The following is a 13,882-nucleotide window of genomic DNA, read 5'->3' on the forward strand; positions in this document are numbered from 1 at the left end:
CATGTTAATCAGTGAACTTTAGAGCTATTGATGTGTATTTTGAACTTTGGAGAGAGACAGACTATCTCTTTCTCACATTTCCACGTCTTTAAATCATAGGTTTTGTTTATGTGTCATTCCAGGTGAAATCCTCACCTCATATTTGGCTTGAACCACTCCAAGATTGTCGCCGTCAGTGTTGAAGGTTTTTAGGATGTTCTCCTTATCTTCCATCCACGACTCAAACTCCAGGCAGCTATTGTAGAATCGATGGAGACGCAGCATCTCCTCCAGACTCCTCATCTTCGACTGAAAACACAAACCAATATCAACAAATCTTCTCTGACCATGTCCATCTTTAAAGCATCTTAATAAAAACTCTGCAGCATTGACAGACTACATTTCCCATACACCCGCTCACTCACCTTCACCAGGTTGTACAGGGAGTTGTAGTCGTGGTCCAGGCTGGCCTGCGTGCTCTCCACAGTGTCTCTCTGGTACTGTGGGTCCGGCAGCCATGTTGTTTGGATCTCAGCTGTTCCGTGACGCATCGAGCGGCTGCGCCGAGGACAACTCAGCTTCCTGCTCGGGCTTTCTGGCACGCCATTGGTGGAGACGGATGGAGTGGGAGGAGGAGCCTGAACAGGGCGAAAAATTATTTTTTGGTTGTTTAATGCTAATTATCATTCATTATTAAAACTGTATTTATATATATCAGACTGAAAAGTTGGTGATTATAAATCGTACGGTAGCTGGCAGCAGGGCAAGGTAGGTTTTGGGAATGTGCTGCTGGTTTCCTCGACTATCTTGGGCTACAACTCGGTCTCCGTCTGGCTCATCGCTGACGATGGTCACAATCTCATTGCGATCCCATTGAAACTGACCTAAAATCAGTTCAAATGAAAGTCTATATTTTTAACATACCTGTTCATCTTTTCTTTTAATATCTTTGCATTTCCTCTCTTCTGAAGCACACAAATCATTCAAATTTAACTATTGTTAATCTCGTACAGAACTAAATGTCAGATCACAATTCTCATGTCATCAGATTATTTGATTCAGTACCTCTGCTGTATCTGAAGCGGACCTTGGCCTTGCTCTCCTCACGTTGAGGCGGGGAGCTCACAGAGCCCCTGCCACCTCTGGCACAGGGTGGTGATGTCACCACTTTTGGCCCCTCATCCTCCTCTCCGGAGGAGTCACTGTATTGGGTCATCTTACTCTGCTGAGGCTCCGCCTACACAGGAAGAGAACATTACAGACAACTTTAGCTGTTTTCTCACACTTACTGTTTTAGGTATGCTTATTTATCTTTCAATAAATTTGGAAACAAAAAAGTGTAAGTCCAGCTATCAGCATACACTTGAAATTCAGCTTTTATTTAATGAAGCTATCTGATGAGCATTTTTAAACAATTATAAACACGTTGGTGTGTCTAAACTCACAGTCAGAGCCGTTAGCTGCGCCGCGCTCCTCGCCTGCTCTGACAGTCTCTTTATCTCTGAGGCGTAGGCCGCCATCTCCTTCTCCATACGCAGGTGTCGCTGTAGCAGCACCGCCGTGCTCGAATCATCCTTCCCATGATCCTCACTGGTCAACAGCGGCTTCCTGTCGCCCAGCCAGGAGTTAGCCTCTGCCACATCTGCAAAGTACTGGTCGGAGGAGAGGTAGTTACTTAATCTGTCTTAACCTACGGAGGTGAATGGAAACCTGGATCCCCTGGTGAGGATACCCGATTCAGTTGTACAAAACTATTTGTGACACCCTCACACTACATGAAAATCAATAAATTGGTGAAATGTGAAAACATAAATGACCTGAAAACTAAACAACACTAAAGAAAAAATGTGTGACAAAATAAACACTCTGCATTCAATACATTTGCAAGCATTAAAATCATTTTTCTGCCTAAGAAAAAGAAGTTCTGATAATTCTATATTTACCTGTTTTATGTTGGCGGCGGCCTGCAGTCTGTTACGGTGTCCAGTCACCTCCTCGGTCAGGTGGCTCCACTGCTTCTTCAGGGTCTTGACCCACTTCTGGACGGCTCGATGGTTGACCTGACTCTGTTTGGAGAGCAGATCCTGACCTCGACCCAGAACGCCCTGGTACAGAGACTCCTGGGCCTGAAGCTCCGCCTCCAGCACCTGATAAAATGTGACCACATGATTAATGTATTGAACTGATCAACTCAATAAACATGTTTTCAGATGGCCCAGGCTTCAGTTCAGGAAAATTATTTTTTCTGTCATGCATCACAGGGTAAACAATGATAAATTATCTTGGTAGTAATTCAAGCCTTCAAACTACAAGTTATGATGTTAAATCACTTATTTTTACACTTCAAATACTTTCATTCAGTCATCTGTACTCATAACTTTTGAAATGTCTCCCCTGTAATTAGTAAATCAAACAAAGTCAAGTGACCCACTTGTACGTATGTGAAACAAACACAAGTTTGACCACAGCAAAGAGCCAAAACTCCACAGGTAACCTTTAAGGGCACACAAATGTATTCTGTGTGTGTTTATGTGAAAAGCTGCGTGGCTCACCTTGTGTTTGTGTTGGGCCAGCTGGATGTGGGTGAGGTCTCGTCCGAGTCCACTTGTCTGCAGCCTTAACCAGCGTTCATACAGCCAGGCCTCCAACTCCTCACAGTCAAAGAAGAATTCGAACAACCTCAACTGGGCCTCCAACTGCCTCCTCCTGCAAAAGAGAGCGGGGACGAGGAAACAAGAAAGGAAAGGAAAAACAGAGGGAGGGATGTAGAGATAAATAAAGAGAGTAAGATGATGGAGGAGGAAGAGAGAGGAGGATGAAGAAAAACAGAGGTGTAAAGGAGTGATGTATATTTCTATCTGCTATTTGATAGACAATCTTGAGAGAGAACCTGTTGCTGCTGAGAGACACCAGAGATTTGTACTGTGCGTCGAGAGCTCTCACTCTGCTCTGAATCTGCTGACTGTCTCTGACTTTTCCCTGAGAGAGAGAAAAGAAGAGAGAGGCCGGTCAGTTTGACTAACAGGCGAATCAATCACTACCTCCTCCTAAAAAAATAGGACACAAGATGGTCATCATAATCCTACCTTGAGAGCTGTGCTGCTGATGGCAGTGATGGCTTCACCGTGAGCAGAGATCTGAGCCTCCAGGAGATCCTGTTTCTGGAGGAGAGACTCCACCTCAGCCAGCTGCTTCCCCAGCTCAGAGGAATTGGCCTGGGACTGGAGACGAGGGGGGGGGAACGACATTCAGACAGTCATATCAATTTTATCTACAAATACAACAGATTGTAAACTTTGTAAAATTAGGACATGGTGTAACAGGCTTGGAAATGTGCAAGAAAATAATCAACAGCCTCTTGATGGCTTTATTTCCTCCCTCCATCATATTGGTTCCCAAACAGGCCTATACATTGGTATTATCAGATTCACAACAACATTTTCAGGTTCCCCCATTTTCACATTGAGCTGGTAAAATGCAGGAAGAGGGAAAGAAGATCTTCCTGCTGAGATTCACTTTCAAATACAACAAAACTTCGCAGAGAGGTGATAAAAAAAATGTTGCGCATGTGAAAATCACCCTGCCTTCACATGAGATACGTCTGAATGACGCTTCGGTATTTTTCCTTGATAACAAAATGTGTTGTTAAAGTCTAAACTCACCTGCAGCTCTTTCAGTTCCTGTGAGATGAGCTCAATGTCTCCGAGGATGCTGAGAGTTTCGACGATATTTCCCAGCAGCAACTTCTGCTCTCGGAGCTGCTGCAGCAAGTCCTTCCATCGATGACTGATGCTCTCCTCCCTTACAAACATAACATGAGTATAAAGACCCAGTCTTAAACCACTTCAGTCCATCCATCAGTATTGTTTATCTCACCTTCTCATGACCTGCTCCTTGCTGTGGTAGTTTCCTCTCTCGATGGACTCGGCCATGTCTCTGAGGGCTGTGAAGCGCGGCTCTCTGGCCAGAGCGTCGGCGGCCAGAGCCTCCAGACGCCGGCCGGCCGCCTGAGCCTCGGCCAGCATAGACAGACCTCGGATGTCCTGCCTCCGGATCAGACGCAGCGTGTCCTCCAGATAGCCCTCCCGGAGAGCTGCCTGAGAAGCCAAAACTGACCGTTTCAGATCTGAATATGCGAGTTTCCCTCCAAAGGATCAAAGAGCAACGTTAAGGTTATTCCAGTATATTTATTTTTCTGCATAAATCGATTCTTGTGGTTGGAGCCCAAAAAGAAAAAAAAAACACACTGTTTTTATAGTCATATGGATACCCTTCTCATATCCACAATATGATCAAAACCAGAAAAAAAAGGCTCATAATTGAGATAGCCAGGTCCATATAAACACACCAATTGTAGAGTAGATTTCATCATAGTCACAAGATCACAAAAAAAAAACAAAAAAAAAACAAGGACAGGTGTGTTTACCTTCCTGCCAAACTTCTGGGCGAGCTGCTCCAGGTTCTCCAGGCGGAGCAGCGCCTCCTGCAGGGCTCGTTCTCGCTCATGTTCAGCTCTCTCCAGCAAAACCCAACTCTTCTCTATGTCACTCAGGGTTTTACCTTCATGAACACACAAATAAATAAACTGTAAGAAAAGTGTTTTTAAACCCGTAACTTAATACCGCACATGACTCGCATCAACATGAGGACAATTATTTTTATTTTTTTTGCAAACACAGCGAAGGTACACTCCTTATACTGCGATTGATTAGATGTGTTCAGTACCCTCTGGAGGATTGTAAGCCCATTGGTTGTTGGCGGCCAGCTGAGTCTTCAGACTGAACAGGTGAGCCTCGATCGCACCGCGCTCCTGAAAAAAACAAAAAACAAGATTTATACTGAACCCTTAGAGGTGAATCAAGGTGATGGTTGAATAGTTTTTAGTGACGTCTGACCTGGTATTTGGGAGGTTTCTCCACAGTTCTGTAGGTCTTGAAAGCCGTCATCAGCGGCTGCATCTCCCTCAGAGAGTTTGGGAATCTTCTGTCATTCAGATGCACCACCTGCAATCAGTCAGATGATAATCAAGAAGGTCAGCTCGGACAAACTGTCTCGTTTTCTTATCCAATAGGAAGGTCTCGGATGTAAATCCAGTTCATGCAAAAGTCGTGATTTGTGATATCGGGTTAATGTAACCGACTTATTACCTTGGTTTTGATCCAGTGAAGCAGATCGGAGACCATCCTCTCATATTGGACTTTCATGTCATCCAGCTCCATCAGCATCCCAACAATCTGTGAGGAAGATTTGTGAAAGAGAAGTAAACATGCATCACTGCTGCTTCACTGAACTCTTCTGAAACAAACGTTTTAGCACAAAACTCCACAGCAACATCTCTCAGCTGCAGACAGACTGAGTTTCAGAGTTTGGTTTTGATATATAATGATGAGATTTGGACTGGTGAATCAAAGAAATAAAAAGTGTCGGAGGATATTCCTTCCACGTGATTACAACTGCAGGACAGACTGCACAAACCTTGTGGAAGCATCTGCTGGACGACTCTCTCCTGTAGTCCCTCTTCATCCACAGCCCACTAAGACTTCCTCCTACTGACATACTGTTAACTCTGCGCACACCTACAGCACAACAACCAGCTGAACCCCTGCATACAACCTTCATAAAGCTTTTCTTTTCGCCACCAAAGAGAAACACTGTGAGCCACTAGAGATGCTTCTACACAACTTTGGTGCATTCTTCCCCACATGAAAGAGCTAGACCACCGTTATGTGACTCCAGACAAACCACTGGACCTGGACCTACCTGGTTTCCCAGCTGCATAAACATAAGCAGGCAATGTTGCCTGAACTCCGTCCATCATAACACAACATAGATCAATTCCACTGATCGATAAGAAAACCTTAGAAAAGCTACTTGAAAAGCTTTGTTCTGCATTTATAAGCAGCTATTCTGCATATCAAAAGGTGCTACCGCCATGTGTCCAGTCACTTCTTACAATCCATCAATGAAGAGGCACTTTCACTCCTGCAGCTACGACAAAGACAACCAACAAATGACAACGACCCGAATGAGGCCTCATGTTTCTGCTGCTGCTGCCTACAATCTGATTAGCTTAGCGTCTGTAGCCCCTCCCACAGTGAACCACACAAGATAGACAGGTCAACAGCAGGCAGAAGGGTCCATGTTTCACCTGACTGACATCCAGCTAGAAGTATTCATGGTACATGACCCTGTGATATTATAGTTATAGAAGAACAAAGGCTAAACAACACATTGCTGTCGCTGCATTAAATGATAAATATATTTTTGAATGGAGTCATGTCTATCCTCATGACTTTTATTGTCAGAAATCAATGAAATCAAGTTCAATTCTCCTTTCAGCGACTACCTCCTCCTCTACCAGGAAGAATCCCATCAGCTGTGTTACAATGTCAGAGTCCTGGTGGAGAAAGTGGTGCGTGTCCGTTCTGTGTGTTGTAGCTCTGTCAGCAGGTGACTTCCTGTCAGTCCTGAATCTAATCCAGCAGTAATCCTGACCAACAGGCAGACACAGAGGGGCTGGAGGGGGAGGAACCTGCTGGATTACAGCAGGTTATAGGAGTACTAAGAGCAGCCAGCAGAGGGCAGAAGAGTCCAACGGATGGACAGTGCCAATAATAAACTGTGTGGTGATGTAGGACAATTTTTGGATGGAAATTCAAGACAAACATATTTGATAAATGTTTGTAAAAACCCTTTAGATCACATTTTCAATTAAATGGTATCAGCTGTATTGTAACCAGCATGTTTCTCTGTTATAAATTATCAGTTATGAGTTATCATAATTGAATAACAAGTCTGAAAGTTGGATAAATAATCTGCACAATAAATCAGAGACCCTTACACTTCTGATTCTTGTTGGAAATTAGAAGATAAAAACTATTCGTAAACAACTAATCGTTTCAGCTCTACTTTGTGTTGATACATGTTACAGCAGGGGTGTCAAACTCATTTTAGTTAAGGGGCCATATACTGCCCACTTTGATCTCAAGTGGGCCAGACCAGTAAAATCATAGCATACATAACGACAATATTTCTCTATGTTTAAATCATTGGTGAAGGTTTTTGGTTGATAAACCCTATTTTAAGGTCTTTCTACAATAAACTAGAAACATAAAGACCAAAAACTCAAGACATCAGCCCACTGTTTATCTGCCTGGGCTCTCCTCTGCAGATTCCCTCGCTTTGTGACGCGTTTGATGTCAAACGCGTCACAAAGTGAGCAGCGAGCACTGCTGCCTGTGGCAACGAGCGCTTCTGCCTCCGAAGCAGACATCGCATTTACGCTGTTTTTGAAGCAATTACTGGATCGATTAAAAAAATTACAAAACGTTTGTACTCATAAACCTCCATATTCTCATAGAAATGTAATTTATGTCTTTCTGTAATTTTCACACTTAGCAAAGTCATCCGGCAGGCCGATCTGGACCCACTGGCGGGCCGGATCTGGCCCGCGGGCCGTATGTTTGACACCCCTGTGTTACAGGGTCCAGTGCTGCTCCCTTCTGATTGGTTCGCACCTTGGCGAGTCTCTTCTGGATGGTCTGTCCCTGCTTCATCTTGGAGAAGTAGTGGTAGTACAGGGACACGTAGGTCATGACGGACTTCTCGTCAGGATGAGCCACCACCATGTCGTCCACCTCCAGCAGCTGCATGATGCCGAACTCCCGCTCCGCCAGAGTGAAGGCGTGCTCCAGGTTACGGGGGGCGTTATCGCCGTGGAAACGGCGGTAGTCAAAAAGGTCAGGGCTGAGACATAGAGAGACGCGGAGCAGATTGAAGGAAGATAGAAACAAATTTAGGTGTGCTTGTATCTATGTGAGGGCCATGTTTTGGACACTTTGAGGGTCCTCACAAAAACAGAAGTACAAACGTGTGTGTGTGTGTGTGTGTGTGTGTGTGTGTGTGTGTGTGTGTGTGTGTGTGTGTGTGTGTGTGTGTGTGTGTGTGTTACCGGTGGGCATGGATGAGGGCATTGAAGGCGAGCCCATCCCTCCAGCTGGAGGAGAAGTCCTGCACGTTAACACCAGCGTAGCCCGCCGTTTTCCTCTGACACCAGATCAGCAGAGCCTCCTTCGCTGAGCGATGAGCCACGCTGCCTCCGCTATCAACCTTATCAGGAGGAGGAGAGAGGGAGGAAGGAGGAGGGGAGGACATGGGTATGGTCAAAAAGCGAAGGTGAAGGACAGACAAAGATGGCAAAGAGAAAGAAAGAAGATGACGCAGAGATGATGAGATAACATGAAAATATAATTTAGTTTGTCAGCAGCTGCACTTCAGATGAAAACAGATCACTGATTTTTTTGTCGGTTCTCCTCCCCACCTCGTCCAGGGTGATAGGTCCGATCTGAAACCTGAGGATGATGATCCACAGCAGACCCAGGATCAGCGTACGGTCGCCGTCCACCACATTCTCTGGACCAATCAGATCCACCCGAATCTGAAGGAGAGGAAATCAAGTGCAGACCAGTGTAAACCTGATGTTCATGAGACTGTGACTCAAACTCATCATGTGACAACTAGTAGCCTTCATCAGAACATAAAACCTTTGTGCAGAATGAGGCTTTAATAAATTCACTCCATATTCTTGAAATAATTTGACGTTAAAGTTTCAGTGCAGTTGGAAGGATGTAATACATAAACTTCAACACTAGATGGACCCAAACAAACACATTAAACCCATACATTACTGCTGTGAAGACAGTTTCTATTCTGGGTCGGGACTTTAAAGTCTGGTTCAGCCATAAAAACAGACAGCAGCAGGGTGGAGCTGGAATCTCTTATTCATGGTCTGTGAACTGTACGGCCCTCTGTGCCCACCCTACAGTCATTCATTTAAACAGCTAGTTTGAGCTGACAAACAATAAACAACTCCCCAATTTTTTTCCGTTTACAATCAGACACTGGCCCTCTAGAAGTCTGTTGACAGCACGGCGGACAGTCATAAGACAGTTCCCGGGGTTTTGAGGAGGTTGATGGGCACGGACAGGCGAATTACCTTGGTTTTGAGGAAGTTGATGGCGATGCTGTTGTTCTCCAGCCAGTGGACTCTCAGCTTTCGCTGGCTGGGCGGCGGCAGCTTCACTCTGGAGATGAGCTCCAGCAGACGAATCAGAGCCACTCCCGTCTTCAGCTCCGTGTAGACGTCGGTCAGCTCCACGCTCTCCTGCAGGAGACCGGGACAGATTAGTTATGACCGAAAAAAGTGTCCTTCTAACTGCAGGTCACCCAAAACCTCGATTTGGATCAATAACTGCCATTAAGTTTCTGTCATCAGATTATTATTTTGCTGTTATAGATGGTTAAAATGGAGATTGTACAGAATTGAAACATTTGCTTGGTTATTATGTGCCCCTCACAATTACCCAGAGCCTAAACCAAAACCTTCACAGAGCTTGTTTTTGTACAACTAAAAGTAAAAAATTCACATCTATTAAAAATATTCAGTGAAAATACGTTCAAGACAAAAGCAGCAAAAGCTGTGAGAAGCTGAAACAATGTCAAAAACGTTTTCAGTTATCAACTAATTGTTTTAGCTCTACTTGTATTGAATGTTGGAAAGTTTAGTTAATGTGAACAAATATTCATATTTTGCAATAAAATTTGCACTCAAGTAAAGCACTTGTGTAAAAGCACTTTGTTAAATTCCAGGACTGGGAATGCCAACACATTCAGGGGAAATATGAACACATACACACCCAATCGTACATAACGGTTGGGTGTAAACAACTGTCACAGAAAATATATTTGAAAGTCTTTAACTCACCGGAAGTTAAGTTTTTCACAAATCATTCTGCTTGTAAAGTGCTGCTTCCCTCTAAAGTGTATTGTATAACATCTCTGTCCAGTCAAGTTCAGGACTTCCAGGTTATCTGGGGGTCAGGGGCCCAGTTCACTCACCATCTTTAGGTATGAGCAGCTCAAGAAGTGGAAGAATTCCTACAAACAACTTGAGTGTTTTTCCTGACTGATGCTATATTTCTATTTAACTTTACGTGTCTAAAAATATCATGTGTTGTCCCACCAACAGTCCGACACTCAAAGATATTCGGTTTACTGTGACATAAAACAGAGAAAAGGTCCACAATGCTGATATGATCAGACCAGTAATCCGATAACTGAAAGGAGAATTATTAAAAACAACTTTACATCAATAAACTGTTTAATTTACTAAAGAAAGAAATACAAAGTCTATGAAGCGTGAGAAATTAATGATAAATGCCTTTAATAATTTTCCCACAGACCACAGTGATAACTTCAGGTAACATGTATGACAATATAAAACAAAAACCGAACAGAAATTGATAGGTTACACAGGTTAGGTAACTTTATAGTGACGTAAATTAACACGAGTGTGCAAACTCAGATTATTTACAAAATGTTTCTGCTGTTAGTTTAAAATAAATTAGCATGTTAGCAGCTAGTTTAGCCTGACAGCGACCACTCTCATCAGTTTAGACTCAATCGGTGGGAAAAACTGGATTTACTGCCGATTTCTTTTTGGGCAAACATTTGCCTACTTTAAGCGGACTTGAAGGCTCCAGCAGAATCACAAAAAATACTTTATAGACGCAACCTGTCGCTGCGTAACAACTGAAAATAACGTTTCTAACACAAATACTTCCGTCACTCATGCATTCATATTATTCGTTACGGGAACGACTTTTAAAATCTAGACTCACCGTAGAAAAGGCAGCACTTGCCCTCGCACGCTGCATGCGAGGGTCCGCATACCCTTGCAGTTTTTTTTTTTTTTTCTCCATCTTGTTCCTTATCATTCTTTAAAGAAATTGCTTCTTTTTTTTTTTGGCGGCTTTAACATCTTCAAAAACTCATGAAAGTTGGTGCCTGACTAAAGTTTTGTGAGGTTTGGAGCATCGTTTGACCTTAAACATCAACTTCCTGTATCTTTTTGGCCGCCACGGGCACACCGATCTACGAAAACAAATTATTTTTGATAACTTTTAATTTCAAACATGTTAAGAGTGCATAGACTAAATTTCAAGTCTGTCCGACAAAATCTGTAGGAGTTCGTTAAAGTACGTTGGACTCGCCAAAATGGCGACTAAATTGAAAATGGCGGACTTCCTGTTGAGTTGACGTAATGGTGCAATGTAACTTTTTTGTACGTCTAGGATAATACACATGTTCACCGAATTTCGTGCATAAATGTACGTAAATGTAGCCGCCGGGGCATCTGTTTAGGGGGCGCTAGCGAGCCATTTAGCCACGTCCACTTGCGACTCCACTAAAATACGAATTTTTTTCGCCGGGAGAGACGCGTGTACCAACTTTCATGAGTTTTTGAGTATGATAAAGCCTCCAAAAATGCAGTTGTTTACGGAGAATAATAATAATCGCTTGAATAACAATAGGGCTTTCGCACCTTTGGTACTCAGGCCCTAATTAAACCCAGCTGTTGGCCGTCAGACTAAACCACAGGTAAATCCAACGCTGCCACGCGCTCAGTGCTGCCACTGGGGTCCGGAAGAGATATTACACTACGTGTATTTCCAAAAGTATTTGGACAACTCCAGACACTTCAGTGTGCTTTTTGGTCCTCGTAGTTCCATTAAAAGAAAATCTCAGTGCAGCAGTTTACAGTGTCTTTGTCAGGGAGGGCCTTCTCCTGCTTTAGTATGACAATGCCCCTGTAGAAACACTAGAATAATCATAAAATAATATTAAAATCTTTGATTGATTTGAATAAAAAAACAGTTGTAAATTAATTAAATATGCATTTAATTTATAGGCTCTATTATTAGATTATAAAATGGAAATAAATTAAAGACCAAAAACCTCCCTCCTGCCATCTTCCAGAAATCCCTCAGGAATTCAGGGAATGAAGATCAGCAGCAGGACTCAGTACAGCCAACATCTGGCATCGAGTTATCAGACAAAAAAAACATGCATGAAATCATACCACAGCTACATGGGTTCTGTTAAGACCCTGTGGAGGCTGAGTTCAGCAGACATGGAGGGTGAAAATATATATCACTTATCATGACTGATGATTAATGTGTGTTTTCATGTCCGTTACCAGCTGATGGACTGCAGTTAATAGGTTATCAGGCAGGAACGTGGCTCACACATAACAAGAGGAATGACAGTGACTTCATTACAGCAATAACAAAAACAAAACAAAACCATGTCTGACCATTTTAAGACCCGATAAAGGAATCTGCTAAATGCTCCATTGTGTCCACTGTGTTTTTCCACTTCCTGTTTATATCATTTCTTTCAGATAAAAAGGTAAAAGGATGCAAGTAAGAGGTTAAATTCTTTTTTTTTTTTTTTTAAGATAGCACCCCCACAGATTGCACAGAAGATCCAGATTCACTGAAGCTGGGTGGAGCATGGAAACAGCAAAGTGCTGCGTTGTCTGGATTAATGTTGGTTACAGTAATAATAACACTGATGGAGCTGCCTGCATGTGACTGCAGACTGATTCAACATCAAACAAACACACGGACAAACCACGAGCATGGAAACATGGCAGCTCGAAACCAAGCAGAACAAGAACAAAGAAGGACAGCAGAGCTTTACTTCTGAAATCCAACGTCTACGTTCAGTATTAATAAACTTATTCATAACTAAATCAGGAACTGGAAACAATTCTGGAAACTGTTGAAAATCACTGTTGTAAAATGTGTAAGTGACCCTCATGATGTACCAGTGCTATAGTAAAGGTTTAGTTAGGTTTAGGGAAAGATCATAGTTTGGTTAAAAATGAATATTTTGTGAAAGAAAACCATCGATAAAGACAAAAACTTAAACTAATGTAGAGTTAAAATTTGTAAATAAGAAAGTACCAGGAGCTTTTAAGTGCGTAAGTGCACTTATTGAACAACAGATGATTATTTCCTCGTCCCTTTGTCTCACCCCGTTCTTGTAGAGGACACTGTTCATCCACTTGGTGAAGGTTTTCTTCTGGACCGACATCCTCTGCTCCTGCAGCTCCCGGACTCGCCCCGCTCCATCCTCCACGGCCTCCATCCTGATTGGCTGAAAATACACAGCAAATTTCAAACTTGGTTAAAAAACTATCAAAGAATAAAAGAGCATATAGAGCCATTTTGACCCCAAGAAAATCACTTTTGAATTTTTTTTTTCTGATTTAGACAAGTAAATCCCACTCAGATAAAACATCTTCTTTTTTTTTTTAAATGGAGGACGTCAGCGCTACATGTCTCAGACAGGACAACAAAACATCAGGCACACTCATGAACGGGCCCCTGGACACAGACATGTCAAAGGATCCTTACACCTCCTTCATATCGGCAAAAACACAGACTGAAACAGAGAGACACAGAATGACTACAAACATAAATGATGTCTTCTCTGTCTGTTGTTTTATGTCCCTTTGTGGTTGTTTTGTGTCTCTTTGTGACATTTTCAGGCCTCACTCCTAAAATGTCAACTCATATTAACTCTGCATTTCACCTGTGTTAGCGGTGCTGTCAGCTGATTGATCTGGTTAACATGATAAGTCCAGTCTGAGTTCACTTTCACCGAGTCAGCGGTTACAACGGGACACATTTTATTCTCTTTCATGCTGATAGGAGCGGTCACACCTTTAATACAACACTGCTGTAAAAATTCCTGAGCCGCCATAATCCAACCTACCATCAAAGGTGTCAGCACGACATTAATGTGCGTGTTATGTGAGAGTGTGTGCGTGCGTGCTCTTTTAAGGCCAATAATCTTGCTGATCTTTGATTTTTTTTTTTGAGCGACACCAGCACTCTGACATTCAGCTTTGAACTCTGAACTGTGAACTTCTGTGAACAGCTAAACACATTTTGATGATATTCTACATGTTTCTTCTTATCACATCTCATCCCCAGACAAGAACCAACAGTGAATGATTGCAAAGTGTAATTTGTTTAGGTCGTCCACAGCAGGC

At 42.9% G+C, this 13,882-nt stretch overlaps 1 protein-coding gene across 1 annotated transcript in view; it reads right to left on the reverse strand.

Annotated features, from left to right (window-relative positions):
- sptbn5 (spectrin, beta, non-erythrocytic 5) overlaps window positions 1-12,972 on the reverse strand; it is a 35,403-nt gene extending 22,431 nt beyond the window's left edge. Inside the window, exons 1-20 of the mRNA XM_069717714.1 lie at window positions 12,859-12,972; window positions 8,975-9,142; window positions 8,300-8,416; window positions 7,931-8,088; window positions 7,497-7,725; window positions 5,127-5,213; window positions 4,875-4,982; window positions 4,705-4,789; window positions 4,406-4,539; window positions 3,856-4,076; window positions 3,642-3,780; window positions 3,066-3,200; window positions 2,870-2,958; window positions 2,532-2,685; window positions 1,923-2,126; window positions 1,425-1,631; window positions 1,045-1,216; window positions 727-863; window positions 405-617; window positions 136-288 (exon numbers count right to left, since the gene is read on the reverse strand). Coding sequence (XP_069573815.1) covers window positions 136-288; window positions 405-617; window positions 727-863; window positions 1,045-1,216; window positions 1,425-1,631; window positions 1,923-2,126; window positions 2,532-2,685; window positions 2,870-2,958; window positions 3,066-3,200; window positions 3,642-3,780; window positions 3,856-4,076; window positions 4,406-4,539; window positions 4,705-4,789; window positions 4,875-4,982; window positions 5,127-5,213; window positions 7,497-7,725; window positions 7,931-8,088; window positions 8,300-8,416; window positions 8,975-9,142; window positions 12,859-12,972 — 3,024 coding nt within the window. The remainder of the gene's footprint in view (window positions 1-135; window positions 289-404; window positions 618-726; window positions 864-1,044; window positions 1,217-1,424; window positions 1,632-1,922; window positions 2,127-2,531; window positions 2,686-2,869; window positions 2,959-3,065; window positions 3,201-3,641; window positions 3,781-3,855; window positions 4,077-4,405; window positions 4,540-4,704; window positions 4,790-4,874; window positions 4,983-5,126; window positions 5,214-7,496; window positions 7,726-7,930; window positions 8,089-8,299; window positions 8,417-8,974; window positions 9,143-12,858) is intronic.
- Window positions 12,973-13,882: the final 910 nt, after the last annotated feature.

The sequence above is a fragment of the Brachyistius frenatus genome, unplaced genomic scaffold (assembly GCF_029030835.1).
Source record: "Brachyistius frenatus isolate BFR_SWC_R1_liver_20210118 unplaced genomic scaffold, ASM2903083v1 Contig_178, whole genome shotgun sequence".
Lineage (NCBI taxonomy): Eukaryota > Metazoa > Chordata > Actinopteri > Embiotocidae > Brachyistius > Brachyistius frenatus.